Source organism: Elephantulus edwardii, unplaced genomic scaffold (genome assembly GCF_000299155.1).
Source record: "Elephantulus edwardii isolate Elephantulus edwardi_28Jun2011 unplaced genomic scaffold, EleEdw1.0 scaffold00014, whole genome shotgun sequence".
Lineage (NCBI taxonomy): Eukaryota > Metazoa > Chordata > Mammalia > Macroscelidea > Macroscelididae > Elephantulus > Elephantulus edwardii.
This window is the reverse complement of record NW_006399764.1, coordinates 30826318-30842504: the sequence shown is the minus strand read 5'-3', so window position 1 is coordinate 30842504 and position 16187 is coordinate 30826318. Positions and strand designations below refer to the sequence as shown.

The window sequence follows — 16187 nt, the reverse complement described above, 5'->3', positions numbered from 1 at the left end:
GATCTGTGTCTCACTTCTCAATCAGGTCTCCCGATTTCTATGAAGAAGTGAAAATCAAGCTTCCGGCCAAGCTCACAGCCAACCACCACCTCCTGTTCACCTTCTACCACATCAGCTGCCAGCAGAAGCAGGGGGCCTCTGTGGAGACACTCCTGGGATATTCGGTGAGTGACCCCTGAACTGGTCACCTGGGTCCTGGTGCATGCAGGGTCCCTGCACAGAGGAGGAGCTCCAAGCTCTTGCCTTTGCTCTGCTCTTGTCACGAGTAGTGACGTATGCTTCCCTGCCTGCCACCAAGAGGAGGGACGCCTGGCATCCTCACAGGAGACCTCAGCTCACGTCTGACAGGTACTGAGAGGATATTCACTTACAGCACAAGCATGCACTCCAGTTTAATATCCTGTAAATGCTTCAAAACACAAATGCTTTTGGAAGCAGGAGTGCCATCCACTTCCTAAACAACATGCCTCTGGAAACTCAATGAACTCCGATAAATGTCGATAGTTGTAGAGGGGCTTCAGGCCTTTTGTTCATAGGGTCGCTATGAGTTGTGCTGGACTCAAAGGCAATCAACAACAACAAACAACAACAGATGTTTCACATGGAAAACAAGCTTCGTTTTGTTCCCAGCGAGTGAGGGAAGGAAAGTTATTTAAGTTACTAATTTTTAAAAACAGAAAAGTAAACCCTTCAGCCATTAGACGCACACAAACACTGAGTCCCCAAATGCTCAGGGGATTTGAAATGCAGAGAGCTGGTAGGGGAGGTCCCCAAAGAGCCCACACTATCTAACCATCGTTGAGCTGAGTCTGACGATGGTGGGCGAGCTGTCGTGATGCCCTGACCCTCCCTCTGTTTCAGTGGCTGCCCATCCTCCTGAATGAACGCCTGCAGACGGGCTCATATTGCCTCCCGGTGGCCCTGGAGAAGCTGCCCGCCAACTACTCCCTGCACTCGGCCGAGGTAACCAGCGCCCGGGCCCTGGACACCGCCTGGACCACCCTCCCAGACCCCGTGTCCTCACGTCACACATGGCCCAGAGGGCACGTGCCTTTCTGGGGGCAGCCTCCTGTCAACACAGGGGGTTGTCTGAGAGCACATTGGCCGGAAAGAATCCACGCAAATCCAGAGTCGCTTCCTGTGTGTGGAAACGCCGGGCGTTCAGAGAGGAGCAGCTGTGAGGGCCCGTCAGGGCCTGATTGTCCCGAGGCCGATGGCCAGTCCTGTGCTCCGTGGGGCTGCTGGGTGGGTTCCACGACCAGCCTTTACGTTAGTGTGGTGGCTGTTGTTGTATTCAGGTGCCATGCAGTCAGCTCTGACACTCACTGACCCGTGCCCAGCAGAGCAGAGCCCGGCCCGTTCCTGCTCCGTACTCAGTGTCCACTGCCCAGAAGTCCATCATTACGGCCACTATGTCAGTCCACCTCAGTGAGGGTCATCCTCCCCTTCGCGGACCCCCTGCTTTTCCAGGAGTGTTGTCTTCTTCCAAGGACTACTATTGTTGTTGTTGTTGTTGTTGTTGTTGTGTACCGTAGAGTTGGAATCAACCCAGAGCTGACCCTTTAGCAGGTTTTCAGAGGCAGTTAATCGCGTGGGAGGAAATTGCCCATCCTTCTCCTACAGAGCAGCTGGTGGCCTTGAACCACGTGCCTTCAGTATTGCAGCTCAGCTTCTTGCCACCAGGCCACGCCTGTTGTACCCCAAACTGAAAGGTCAGGCCTCTCTGGGGATTTGAAATCCTCCCGCAGCTCCAACAGAGAAAGCTGGGCGCTCTCTTCCTGTTCACCCTACAGCCTTGGACACCCACTTAGGGGGTCCACTATGAGTCCATTCCAAGTCAATGGCAAAGGCTCTTGGAGCCCCTGCTGATAACGTTCCCCTGTGCTGCCCGAGACACACTTGCCTGTGGGCCAGCGTTGCTGTTGTTGTCAGGTGCCATCGAGTCGACTGTGACTCACTGCAGGGCTAAGGAAAGCACACCTGAGCCTTGCTCCGGCCTCTCTGAGCCTTGCTCCGACCTCTGCCTCCCTCGCCGGCTCTGACGTGCTCAGCACATTATGACAATCACTGTGCCCATTCAGCAGGCCAAGTGTCTTCCTCTCTCCCTCCGATCCTCTGTCTTTCCCAGCGTGGCATCTTTTCCCAAGGATTGGCCCCTTCCTACACAGGCTCTAAGTTTGGGAGACACAGTCTCACCGTCCTTTCCTCTCAGAAGCACGCTGCTTGCACTTCCTCAAGACACACGTGTGAGTTCCTTCGGCCGCCGGTAGGATAGTGAGCACTCTTCTCCAACACCGCAGTCCGAAGGCATCAGTGATTCCTCTGTTAGCTTTCAGATGCTTAGGAAGCAATTGAAACCCCCATAACTGATCAGGCCTGCTTTGGTCTGTACCCTGATTCCCTTGCTCTTAGCACTTTGTGCAGGTCCTTGACAGCAGGTTTGCCCAATGAGACACGGCTTCAGTTTCCTCACTGCTGCTCGTACAGATCTTGGTTATGGATCTGAGTGAAATGGCGTTGAATCGCATCATCCCAATAGGACAGGAGCAGTAGCCTGTGGGGAAGCCTCATTCAGCGTTAGTTACTGTCAGGCTAGTTTGAACAGGAACATTTTCCAGTTTTGCACATAAAGAAAGCGTGGTGGTATCAGCGGTCCCAGGCCCTGGAGGAGGGGCAGCCTGCTCGGTTAAGTAGAAGGGAGGTGGGTGGATGCAGTGACTGCAGCCCTGGGCTCAGACTCCGCCCAATTTGCAAGGATGGTACAGAATCCAGCAGCATTTTGCTCTGTCCATGGGACCCAGTGAGAGTCAGACTCGACTCGACAGCACCAACCAACAGCGTGATACCCGACAGGTATCAGTGAGGCTTCAGAGTAAACTAGGGAGTCAGGCCCGAGAGCTACTGCTACAAACTAGCCAATGAAAGCCAGACGCGGGGACGGCACAGGACAGGCAGCATGTGGTTCCATTGTGTCCAGGGTCCCCGTGTGTTAGGAATTTTCGTTGACTCACAAAAATATAAAGAACTAGTTTAGAGCAGAATTGAACTTGAACTCAAAACTCGGGATTCCAAAGTCTGTCTTTAACATCAAGATACGGAGGTAGTGGTTGTTTTTAAGGAATTCCCTGTGAGGTGCAAAAGTTAACACACACAGCTACCAACCCAAAGGCTGGAGGTTCCAGTCCCTATACAGGTGCCTCAGAAGAAGGGCCTGGTAGTCTAGTTCTGAGGAGCCAGGTCCTGGCAGCCCAGTGGAGCCCAGCTCTCCTCTGACACACACGGGCAGCAGGAGTCAGAATGGACGCCAGGACGGTTGGAGAGTTTGTATCTGAGTGACCTTGATTTCCACACTGCTTCTCTCTGTTTCTAGTAATCATGAAAGGAGACTGAATGTCTAATCTTTTTTCCTTTATTTGTTTTTCTTGAACACAGAAAGTCCCTTTGCAGAATCCTCCCATCAAGTGGGCTGAAGGACATAAGGGAGTGTTTAATATCGAAGTGCAAGCTGTCTCTTCTGTTCATACCCAGGTAAAGGATGTCAAGTTTAACATCTGGCCACCAACCGAGGCTGGAGATGGGCGTGGGGGAGGCAACAGGGAAACATCCCCAAGGGCCAAGGCCAATGGTGGGATTTGAAAACTCGGCAGGACGAACCTTTAGTTCTTGGAGAAGGGTGCTTACAAGCCTGCTCAGCTTCTCCTTGGCTTTTGGCTGGAAAAAGCTGACAAAACCTTCTAGCTCCTGAGTGCAGAGACACAGCGTCTGCCCAGATGGCTGGAGCGCTTTGCAGAAAGACGCCCTCTGAGGCTTTAGTCTGTGGTCAGCTCATGGCCCTTGTGATTCTGCCTTCTGACCTCCTTTCCCTGTCCCCTCCCTCTCTCCCTCCTGTCCCTGTCCCCTCCCTCCTTCCCTCCTTTCCCTGCTCCCCTCTCTCCCTCCTGTCCCTGGCCCCTCCCTCCCTTCCTCCCTCCCTCCCTGTCCTTGTTCACTGCTGTTATGTGGGTAGAACTGCCAACAGGGCTCCCAGGGCTGCCATCTTTGCGGAAGCAGACTGCCTCATCTTTCTTGTAGAGTGAAGGGTGCATTTGAACCACTGACCTTTTCCTTAGCCGAACTATGCTGAACACCACCAGAGATCTTTGTTTTAGCCTAGACTCCTCTCTTATTTTATTCCTTAAACTTTACTGTGGTAAGAATATATAGACCAAGACGTTTGCTACTTTAATACTTTTTTTTTACTTTTTTTTTTTACTTTAATACTTTTGACATTCCTGGTTCAGTGGCATTAGTCGTGTCCGTCACACTGCCCATTTTCATTCTTTCCTGTCCCTCTTAACCAAAGCCCAGGGTCCTCAGCAGCGACTCTCCTTCCCTTTTGCTCGTGCCTTTGATAATCTAATAAACTCTGGCGTCTACAGACTAAACCCAACACCATGGAGCCAAAGCTGGTTGTCCAGAATCTTAATACAAATCTTAATGGGGACAGACTGCCCAGCCTTCTCCTACCTGTGAACAGCAGGTGGATTTGAACTGCTGATCTTCTGGTTAACAGCTCAATGCCCAGCACCACCATGCCACAGTAGGAAAGTCTACATATCTCACACAATATTCATCCCCTTGTAACTGCTCGATTTCTCTCAGTGTCAAGCTGTCCTTTGTGTCAGGACTCCAATTCTCTCTGTTGTTGTCCACTATCTTGCATAGCGACCCTGTGAACAACAGATCGTCCCCGTCTGGACTGTGCTGAGCCCACCACTGCAGTCACTGGGCCAGGCCATCTCACTTAGGCTGACCCTCTGTGTAAACCTTGCCTCTCATTCTCTGGGCATGTCGTTGGGAGGAGCTGGGAAAAGTAGAGGGTTGGAGAAGGACGTCGTTGTCTTGACGGCCGGGTGATGTTCCAAGTGTGGATGGAGTGTATGTTCCTCTCTGGTCTGTTGACCGACACTCGGGTGGCTTTCACCTTATAGACATTGTGAACAGCACTGCAGTAACCATTCATATGTGTGTGTGTGTCTGCATCCTGCTTTCCTTTCTGCCAGGTCTGTGCCCAGGACTGACATTGCCGGGTCCTATGGTAGTTTATTGGGTTTTGTGTAAAGAGAATGCATTTTCTTTTTGATGAACGTACCAAGCATAGCGTGCTCCCAGTCAACAATTTCTGTGTACATCGTCGGGCAGTTCTTAACCCTGTTATGGCCGGTGTGTCTATCTGGTGTGTTGGCCTCTGCTAGCAGGCCACATCAGCACTGAGACAGTCTCTTTAGTCCACATTGATGAGGAGGCTGGTCCCCCAGGCACCTGACCTGCCTCTGAAGCACCTTGTCTTAGAGCTGGGATACTGGTTCAAAGATTCTACCTCGACAGAGCTGTCCGACGCTGCTGTGGGAACGTGGGTGGGAGGGCCACATGTCTGCCTCTTGCCGTCTGCCAGGACAACCACCTGGAGAGGTTCTTCACACTTTGCCACTCCCTGGAGAGCCAGGTGACCTTCCCGCTCCGCGTGCTTGACCAGAAGATCAGTGAGGGCGCCCTGGAGCACGAGCTGAAGCTTAGCATCATCTGCCTCAACTCCTCCCGTCTGGAGCCCCTCGTCCTCTTCCTGCACCTGGTGCTGGACAAGCTCTTCCAGCTGTCCGTGCAGTCCATGGTCATCGCCGGCCAGACAGGTGGGTGCCCAGTGGGGCTACCAGGTGTGAGAGGCTTTGCTCTGTCTACAAGGCAGGACCCCCAGCCCAGGGAGCGGGGACACCACCCTCTTCCTTTCTACCGGGATGTGAGGTCATGGGTACCGAGTCCGGTTCTGTTCTCAGGGGGATCCCTGGTGGTAAAAAGAGCCCTGATGGCATAGTGCATTACATACGGGATGCTAACCTAAAGTTCGGCAGTTCAAATCCACAAGCAGAGAGCACTAGGTTAGCAGTGAGACCCCCTGCAGACTGTGTGATGACTCAGCCCCCAGTAAACATGAATCTGCTTTCTTATGGAAGAGGCACCACCAGGCCTTTCTCTGAGGCACCTCTAAGTGAACTTGAACCTCCAACCTTTCATCAGCAGTAAAACACATTTCATACATGCTTCACCCAGGGTCTCTGTGGGATATGGGGTGTGGGAGTGTCCTGAGGATGACCCATGATGTGTGTTAGGGTTCTGAGGTGAGGAGTGGCTCAGAGGCTGACCACATGTGGACTTCCTGTCCTGGGCAGAGGGTTTCCTCTTCATCTGTCACTTGGCATGGCATCTAGGGGTGCATATTTCCTGGTTCTACAGATAGAGAGGTGTCCTGTGTAGACCGAGGGTAAAGTGTAGTAATAAGTTTAATAACGAGACAGGACACCAAGAATGTACAAGTAAAACGAGGTAAAGCAGGAGACCAACAGTCCTCAAACAACTGAAGCGCCATCTCAGCTTCCCTGTGTCTTTATTGAAAGTTGCCATGGAGCAAATCACAAAGAGAATTCAATGCAAATGAAGCCAAGCTCTTTCTCTTGAAAACCTTATGCTTGACTCAGGAGGGAGGGGTCAGCAAATACAATACAGGAATCCTGCAAACACCTACGGTTTGCCTTCCTGCCTACCCCTGTAAACATTTAAGGTTTGCCTTAGTGCTTCAGGGTGAATTCCAGCTTGTATCCGCCCCCCTCATATCCTCATAGAGCATTTGGTTTATTACAAATATTTAGCATGAAATAGGGCTTCCCACACTGTGTCCCAGTGGAGTCATTGTGCTCTGCTGCTAGCGGACAGGTTGAAGGTTTGAATCTACTCCAGGGCACCTCAGAGGAAAGGCCTGGCAATCTACTTACCAGCCACTGAGTGCCCTCTAGAGCACAGCTCTGCCCCGCTACCCCAGGGTCTCCAGGAGGTGGAGTCGGTCTGGGGCCCCTGTTGGCTTTTTCTTGTTAACAGGGCCGCCCCTTTTCCTCTTGACTCCTCAGCCAACTTCTCCCAGTTCGCCTTCGAGTCTGTGGTGGCCATTGCCAACAGCCTGCACAACAGCAAGGACTTGAGCAAGGACCACCAGGGGCGCAACTGCCTGCTGGCCTCCTACGTCCACTACGTCTTCCGCCTGCCGGAGCTGCACAGGGACCCGCACAAGCCAGGTGAGAGCCCCAAGGGGAGGGCCGCTGACCTCGTGGGAATGCAGCAGGAAAACCTGGTTCTTCCCTCCCCCCTTTGCTGTGCTTTAAGCACTTAATTTGCCCATTCGAGATCCCTCCGGGGCCCTTGTCCAGTTGCCAATTTAGTATCCATTTGAGAAACCCTGTTATAAATGATGCCACGTGGACACGTGCCTTGGGCCAGGTCTTGCCAGCCACCGTGGATGTGCATGTGAGAGTTAGTGCACAAGGATTCACTAGGAAGGTGCATGCCTTTGAATGAAGGTCTTGGTGAAGAATATTAAATATACTGTGTACAGCCGGACGAATGGACAAACTTGTCTTCACAGAAGTGGAGCCAGGACATCCCTTACAGCGAGGATGGTGAGAGTTTGTCTCACATACTGTGGGCACGCCATCAGGAAGGGCCATCAGGAAGGGCCAGTCCCTGGAGAAGGCCGTCAGGTTTTAGTAAAGTCGAGGGTTGGTGAGAAAGAAGCCCCTCCATGAGATGGACTGGCCCTGTGGCTGCCACTGTGGGCTCAGACGCAGCGACGCTCAGGAGGACGGGGCAGGACAAGAGGTGTCTGTGGTCAGATGCTGAGAATCTGCACCAACTGGTAGCAACGCTGTGTCCACAGAACACACACTGCCCGGCCCTGCACCGTCCACGCGGTCACTGCTGCACTTAGACCCAGTGTGGCTGTCACTATGTCCGTCTGTCTTAGGAAGGATCTTCCTCTCGTTCACGGATCCTTTCCAAGCATGATGTCCTCTCTAGGGACAAGCTGCTCCTGAGAGCAGGCCCAAAGTGTGTGAGGCCAAGTCTCCCATCCTGGCCTCCACAGATGCTCAGGCTGCACCCCAGATTCACTCATTCTCCTGCAGGTCCGTGCTGGTCACGTCCGTCACCAGCTCCCTGGTGGGGGATATTCGACCACCTACTTGTCCTTTTCTGTGTCTGTGTTATACTTTGCTTGATGGTGCAGGCAGCTCCCCTGCGCTCCCGGATCCCCGGTACCACACGTACGGACGCACCGCAGCCACCTCCGTGAGCTCCAAGCTGCTGCAGTCCCGGGTGATGAGCAACAGTAACCCTGACCTGGCGGGGGCGCACTCCACCGCCGACGAGGAGGTCAAGAGCATCATGTCCTCTAAGGTAGGGAGGCAGCGGTCCTGCACCCACACGGCCTTCCTGGGCTCTGCCTTGATTAGATGATCCACGGGGTCTGTAAAATGCTTCCACACCCAGGGTTAGACGTACTCACGTTCAACTCTTTCCAACTAAAGTTACAGAAGAAAGAGAGGCATTTGAGTCTCTCCCCCACCCCAAAAGCTGAACTCTTCGCTGAGGGGTCAGTTCTGGCACATGGTGGCCTAGAGGACAGAGTAGATCTGCTCACAGCATTTCCAAATGGACTCATCTTTCTCCTGTGGAGCAGCCGTTGGATTCAAACCACCAACCTTAGAGTTGACAGCCCATCACTTACTACCCTGTACAGTCAGGGCTCCTTCTGAGAGGCTCTTCTCAGAACTGGTTTTCTCTGATGGGATCCCTGGTGGCATAGTGGTTAAGTGCTGGGCTGATAACTGAAAGGTCAGTGGTTCAGACCCACCAGCCGCTCCAAGGAGGTGGGATGGGGCCAGGAAGATGTGGCAGTGGCTCCTGTAAAGATGGCAGCCTGGCAGGGACAATCATCTAATGACTCTGTAGGAAGGGATAGAAAGCTTCTCCAGCAAGAACAATAGTGCATGCCCCTTCCTTCCAAGAGTGGGCTTGGTTTTTTTTTTTATGTTGGTTGCATACAAAGTTCATATCCCTGTGTTTTACTCACGTACATTGTGTTTCACATGGTCTTTAATTTACAGTGTGTTTCATACAATCATTCATATACATTGTATTATGTAAAATTAATTACTACTGACTTATGCCTATTATTACCCCATCTTTTCAAGTGGTGTTTTTGTTTGCTTTTTGTTTTACTACAATTTATCCAGTGATTAGAAGACAGCATGTAGTACCACACCTTACCACCTAGAGGCACTATTTACACACTTATTTTCTTTTTCTGGCCATACCCCCAGGTTGTAATTTTCCCACTGTATTTTTGCTACCCACTGAACTATTTCTGGTTATTGTCTCAGGAGGGAGTGGACTGTTGTAGTGTACCGCCAAGTCAGAACTAGCGTACAGCTGGCCCTCCAGTGCGTTTTCAGAGACGATAAACTGCATAGGAGGAGATTGCTGATCTTTCTCCCACAGAGCAGCTGGTGGATTTGAACTGCACACCTTTGGGTTGGTAGTGTAATTCCTTACCACTAAGCCACCAGAGCTCCCTAATCAAGTATGATTTATTTGTGTTGGGAGCCCTCCTGATGGCACAGTGGTTTATGCAATAAGCCATTATCCAAAGGTCACTGGTTGGACACTATCAGCTGGTCTGTGGGAGAGATTGGCAGTCTCCTCCTGTAAAGATTTACAGCTGCAGTGGCCCAAAGAAGGGTCACTGTGAACGGGGTGTGACCCCATGGCAGTGGGTTTTTAAGGTTTGAGGTGTAAGACACTAAGTGTCTAATTGGACAGACAGCAGTTTGACGTCACTATTAGCTCTGTGGGAACAAGATGAGGCAGTCTGCTCCCGATAAGATTTACAGCCTCAAAGCTAATGCAGGGCTGCTGTTCGTTAGAATCCACGCCACACTAGAGGGTTGTTTCGTTTTCTAATTTATTTGTTTCATTTTATCTTCTTTGCTTCATTTTTATAACAGTGGTTCTACCTTTGTAACCAGATACAGTAAGAACTGAATCACAGACTAACACTGGGTTGTGGGGCCAGCATGTTGGCCAACAGTCAAGCTGAGCAGTGGGGTGAGGGGCCGGGCTGTTGGCCAACAGTCGAGCCGTGGGGTGTGTATTTCAGATCGCTGACCGCAGCTGCAACCGGATGTCCTACTACATCACTGGCAATAACGACGCCCAGGGCTCCAGTGCCGCCCCCAGGCCAACAAGCAAGAAGGTACCACACTGGTCGGGAGGGGACAGCCCAGGACAGGACGTGGGAGCTGGTGGAGAAGAGGGACTCTCCATCTAAGATGTATTCCTTCTCTGGCTTGCTTACACACACAAACACACACACACACACACACACACACGCACACTGTTGCCGCTCTTTCCTCTGGTGCTCGGGCAGCCTCATTCACAGGGCGTTGCTCTGTGTACCCAGAGGAGGCACCTCTCACATGGTCCTCACCCACCAGCGACTCTGAAGGGGACAGATCCGCAGTCTCCTCCATTTGATTTACAGCCTCCGAGAACTTGCCGCCGGTTCAGCTCTGAGTCAGTTCTGCCTTGACGACAGTGACAGTTTTTCCATATGAGAAACTGTTCATTGTAGATTAGTCAGTAAGCCCGGTCAAGCCAGGGCTTTCCACGCTGACTGGGTCCTCCGTGCCCGTCAGGGGCTGTGCATTTGAGAAGAGGCTTTGATTTTGCAGGAACGGGCTATGGGGGTGAGAGAGACAGGCCCCAGGCCTAGTGGAGGCAGAATCCCCGTTGACGTGGAAACGTGTGCGATTGTTCATGAGTTAGTGCACACAAACAGGTCTGTGCTTGCCAGAGCTCACATCTTAGTGACCAGGAAAGACGTGGCCAGGTCCAGGACCACAGACTGTGAGGTCCAGGTCCCTCTGTGTCTGAGGAGAGGCTCCAGAAATTAGCCGGGGAAATAGAAGGAAGACCTTGTGTTGGGATGCTAAGGACCAACTTCTGGCAAATTTTGCCTCGTCCCTGGCAATGACCGCTTCCAAGTCCTTCCTCTTCCTTGGCCCCGTCTGCCCGCAGCCTGGCTTCCGAGGCTGGCCTTGTTTGCCACAGGAGCGCCAGTGCTTGGTTTTGTAGCTGCCTTTGTTCTGACCTGAAATGACCCATTGGGAGTGGCTGCGTGTCACAGGGACGTTAGCCAGCACCTTCCTCACCAGCTCCACAGCGGGCTCCCTGAGTAGCTCTTAAATAACCTGGAGGTGGGATAAATTATGTCCACTGCATTGAAACAGATGACGGAGAGAATGATTAGGTATTATTGTCATGACAGGAGTCCAGAACAAAGGCTGCACAGTGGAGTGGACTTCGGGGGGAGGGACTGTATAACAATGAAAGATTTTTTTCTTTTACTTTTCAAAGAGAAGAACTACTGGAGTAGAGGGGTGGGTAAGGAGGAAAGTGCAGCAATGAATGAATTGGAATCCAAAATCTCTGTAAATTTTCATTAGAAGTTCTTGTCACCAGGGTGCTCTGCGAGGCAGATTCCTCTAAGACGCTTACCCTCCACTAATCCTTCTGGGACTCGCCTTTCCTGCAGTGGGGAGATGGTCATATTGGAGGTACAGCGTGTAAACGGCCGATGTCCCCGACACGGGGGAGCCGACTGTAGCGCGTGAGATGGTGAATCGGGAGGGAAGGTCTAAGAACGTCACCTGATGACAGGAGGCCCACCGAGGCGTCCTGCATCCAGCACTGGCCACAGCCGGGTGACAGTGACTAGATGTGGCACACAGATTTCTGTTCCTCTCCTAGTGACACGAAGTAGTTCTCGGAGTCCTGGTGACACAGTGACACAGTCCTCACTGCTAACCAGGCCCAATATCCATACTTTGGGGAGATAAGACGGTCTGCTTCTGAAGACTGTTGTGTTGTTGATTTGTTCCGAGGAGTCAGGACTGACTCATAGCTGACCCTCCAGCAGGTTTTCAGCAGCTGTAAACCACACGGTCCATCTTTTTCCCTCAGAGCAGTGGATTTGAACCGTGTGCCTTTGGGTTGGCAGCACGACTCCTTACCACTAGGCCACCAGAGCTGTGTCTGTCAAGAGTACGGCCTTTGAGACCCTATGTGGGCAGAGCTGTCTGTCGGTGCTCTTATGTCCTGCGGATGGTGCTGCCCTGTCCTATGGATGGTACTGTCCTGTGGGCGGTGTTCCTCTGTCCTGCGGACGGTGCTGTTCTGTCCTGCGGACGGTGCTGTTCTGTCCTGCGGACGGTGCTGTTCTGTCCTGCGGATGGTGCTGTTCTGTCCTGCGGACGGTGCTGTCCTGTCCTGCAGGGTGGCAATGAGTCACAGCCGCTTGACAGCACTAGGTTTTATTTGTTGAGTAGCTCACCCGTTTTAATGTCCATGCACGAGCTGGTTTTGTTTACTCACAGTCGCTGCATGTGACAGAGTAGAATCCCCCAAGGGGTTTTCAAGATGGGAATCTTAATGGAAGAAAATTATGAGGTCTCTCCCACAAGGAGCCACTGGGTGGTCTCAAACCATTGGCCTTTTGAGTAGCAGCCAAGCACTTAATCAGGACATCGCCCAAGCTCCTGTTACTGCATTGTCTCGTTGCTGTGGGGTCGGGGCCCACCCACAGCTGCCCTCCTGTCAGCAGACTTTCGAAGACTGTCCATCTCAGAGGAAGATGGACCACCTTTCCCTCTTGGAGCTGCTGGTGCTTCCAGGGCACCAGAGAGGCTCCTTCTAGCGTCCGGAGTGAGCACCCTGTGCTGTGTGCATCTGCGGGTGATGGGAGGCAGGGCTGAGCGCACACTCCCCGGGATCGATGCTGCTGTGGTGCTGACGTTAACAGTCCCACACGAGCCTGCACCCCACGAAGTCGGGGTGTTTGCGTCCTTTAACTTGTTTGCCCACTGAACAATTAAACAGATGATTTATGTTCATTCTGGGTCTGAGGGGGTTTAAACCACACACAAGCCAACTTCCTGGGGTTAGCTCCAACTGCTGGTAACCCCACGTGTGTCCACAAGGAGCTGGACCCCACTGTGGTCAGTGGCTGGTTGTCTAAAGAGATCACCACAATCACACCCACTGGCCTCCTGTTGATCCGATTCCCAGAGGCCTCGCGTCATTCTGGGCCAACAAATTTTTTAATTTTTTAAAAATTTTATTTCTTATCATTTTTTTGTTTGTGTAGTGTCAATTGGATCTGACTGGTATAGGAGGAGGTTGTCCCTCCTTCTCCAGCAGAGCATCTGGTGGATTCAAACCGAGCACCTTTGAGACTGCAGTACAACTTCTTTCCACTAAGCCACCATAGCTCCCTTTGGGCCCACAGATCTTACAGGCTGCCTCCTCTCTCCCTCAGAGTAGCTGGTGGATCTGAACTCACAACCTTTCAGTTAGCAATCCAACACGTAGCGCACCGCACCAGCAGGGCTCCTGAAGAGCTGTCCCAGCTGGTCATTGAGAAGGGGCGTGATGGTCGTGTCTCTGTCCTTGTCACGGACGGTCTTTGTGGTTGTCCTGCAGCACTTCCACGAGGAGCTGGCCCTGCAGATGGTGGTGAGCACCGGCATGGTGAGGGAGACCGTCTTCAAGTACGCCTGGTTCTTCTTCGAGCTTCTGGTGAGACTCCTGGGTCTATGTCAGCACTCAGCTGGGTGAACAGCCCCCGATGCAGAAAGCTGTTTCTCCGTGCAGAATCGAACACGCTGTCTAACGGTTTCTCCTCTCCTGCGGTAGACTTGGGATCCCTTGAGCTTCACGTGCCCTCAAACAGCCTGCATCCAGTTACTGATTCTGCCTTTAAGATCCCCATCCTGGCTGGTACCTCTTGCAGGCTTCCCGCAGCCCACCTAAGTAGCTAGCTTGTCCCTTATGCCTTCACCCCTGTCCCTCCCGTCCACTCTGCATGGACAGCTGAACCAATCGGGTCACCCTCACTCTTTTTTTTAATTTTTATTTTATTTCATTATTTTTTGAGTGTACCATCAAATCAGATATGACTGACACAGGAGGAGATTGTTCCTCCTTCTCCAGCAGAGCATCTGGTGGATTCGAACCGTGTACCTCTGAGATTGCAGTGCAGCTTCTTGCCACTAGGCCACCAGAGCTCGCCCACCCTCACTCTTTAAGACACTTCTATTGTCCTCTTCTTCTGTTTAGGGGTGATGAGAAACTCTGGGGGACAGAGAGTGATGATGACCACATGATGTGGTGAATGTAGTTAACGTCACTGAATGGGCAACTTAAAAATGGGAATTTTCTTATTATTTAAATTTTACCCCAATATAGTTCAAAACAAAGATAGCCAACTTTCATCATTTCCAGTGAACTGATAAGAGACCCTTTCACCCTGTCCTTGTGTGGCTGTGTCCCCAGCCTCATCTGCCACCGCCACCCCCATCCTACCACCTTGTTCCCCTTCCAGTCTCTGAGGATGTCACAGAACTCTCAGCCTCCAAGCCTTTTTCAGATTCTCCATCGTCCACTCTTCCTGCCCCGTTTCTTCTGCGTTAGTGTGACAGAAATACCACACGCAGCTGGCTTTCACAAGCCGGATGGATTCTCACCGGAGCCTGTAGGTCCAAAGTCAGGGTGCTTTAGGGGAGGGCCTTCTCTCTGTGGGCTCTGAAGGCAAGTCCTTGTATCTTTTTTTCAAGTATTTTTTAATGCAACATATATTTTTTTTACAGCATATTCTTTCCATTTAATTTCTTCCACATTAATTCATTGTTGTGCATTTTCCTCCCTGCCCACCCCTCCCCCCAGTTCATTTTTCTCTTTGAAAAGAAAAAAATATTCTTTCATTGTTATATAATGCCCCCGCCCCAAGTCCTCAGTCCACTTTACTATGCATTTCTTTTTCTGGAATCTTGCCATGAAAGTAATACCTAATCCTGTATTCCTTTTAAACAGTTCTTTTCCTCATCTGTTTCAATGCAGTATACATTATTTATCCCCTCTTTTCTTAGGTTCTCCCCAACCCCAATGTCAGTCCCATTCTACAACAGTGGCACTATACAATATTTGTCCTTTTGTGACTGAGATATTTCACTCAGCATAATGTCCTCCAGGGTCACTCATTTTGTATAATATTTCATGAGTTCCTTGTTTTTCAATGCAGCATAGTATTTCATTGTGTGAATATACCACAGCTTCTCTATCCATTCCTTTTGTTGATGGACACTTGGGTTGTTTCCAACTCTTTGCTATTGTGAACAAAGCTGTGATAAACATGGGTGTGCAAGGTCCTTGTATCTTTTGAATGTCTGCTCCTGGGTGACCCTCATGTGACTTGGCATCTATCATTCCCCATCTCTTGCTCACTTGCAAGTTTAATCTCTTTTATATCTCAGAAGAGACTGACTGAACATACCCTAAAATAACATTATTTCATCAGCATAGCAAAGAAAACCCTTTTCCAAGTGGGATTCTGACCGCAGGCCTTGGGTTTAGGACGGAAACACAGGCAGCGATGGCCATTCGCACTCCTGACCTCCCTAGGCTCCTCCTTCTAACTCTTCAAGGAAATTGATGTCGCCAGGGCCTTTCGCCCTCCTCACATGCTCACGACTGCCTGCCTGACTGAGGCCTGGGAAGGTATTTAAAAACCCAAACGTATTGGGTTCTTTTTACCCAAAAAGCTTGAAGAGAAAGAGAACACGGGCTCCTGGGCTCGGCCGACAACTGGGCTGATTCACAGTCTTTCCACTGTTCAGCCCAAGTGCTGATAAACTGACGTTTGGTCAGGGAGCTGGGAAGACGACCTGGGTGAGGCTCACACCTGCTAATGACAAGCTCCTGGCCTCCCCCGAGTGCCCAGGCTGACAGCAGGCCCTGGGCCACCAGTGACCCCGTTTACCTGTTCCCGTTCACACTCTGGGGACTCACACTGTAGAGTTTCCTCAACACTGAACGGGCCGAAACGTCAGTAGAGGGAGAGTGCTCCCCGGCCTCCCTCCACTCTCCCCCACGCTCCAGTACTGGGTCAGGCATCAGCTGACAGCTCTCCTGGCTCGGATTCCCTGGAGACCAGAGAAAACAGTGGCCGGCAGGTTGCTGCCCGGCTGGAAGGGGGCCACGCGGTGGAAGTGCCCTATTGTGGGGATTATTTATTTGGTTGTAGGATGGCCAGCTCAGCAGACAGGAGCCGAAAACAGCAGTGTGTCCTAAGAGCTGGCAGGGACTGGACTCTGGGAGAAGCCAGTCTGAGACAAAGGGGCCTTGTCTGCTGCAATTCTTTGTCAGGAGTGGAGAAAGACATTCAGTCAGAAAGAAGTGGGCTAGGTTCTCAGCACTGGTTCAGGCTC

At 51.6% G+C, this 16187-nt stretch overlaps 1 protein-coding gene across 2 annotated transcripts in view; it reads left to right on the top strand.

The window, feature by feature from the left end:
* Positions 1-16187, top strand: part of DOCK8 (dedicator of cytokinesis 8) — a 151456-nt gene that overhangs the window by 76077 nt on the left and 59192 nt on the right. The window contains exons 16-23 of one of the 2 annotated variants that reach the window (XM_006881327.1): positions 26-164; positions 862-963; positions 3433-3528; positions 5435-5669; positions 6939-7103; positions 8090-8259; positions 10022-10117; positions 13405-13500. In XM_006881327.1, coding sequence (XP_006881389.1) covers positions 26-164; positions 862-963; positions 3433-3528; positions 5435-5669; positions 6939-7103; positions 8090-8259; positions 10022-10117; positions 13405-13500 — 1099 coding nt within the window. The remainder of the gene's footprint in view (positions 1-25; positions 165-861; positions 964-3432; positions 3529-5434; positions 5670-6938; positions 7104-8089; positions 8260-10021; positions 10118-13404; positions 13501-16187) is intronic. The other variant, XM_006881326.1, reaches the window with a different exon arrangement.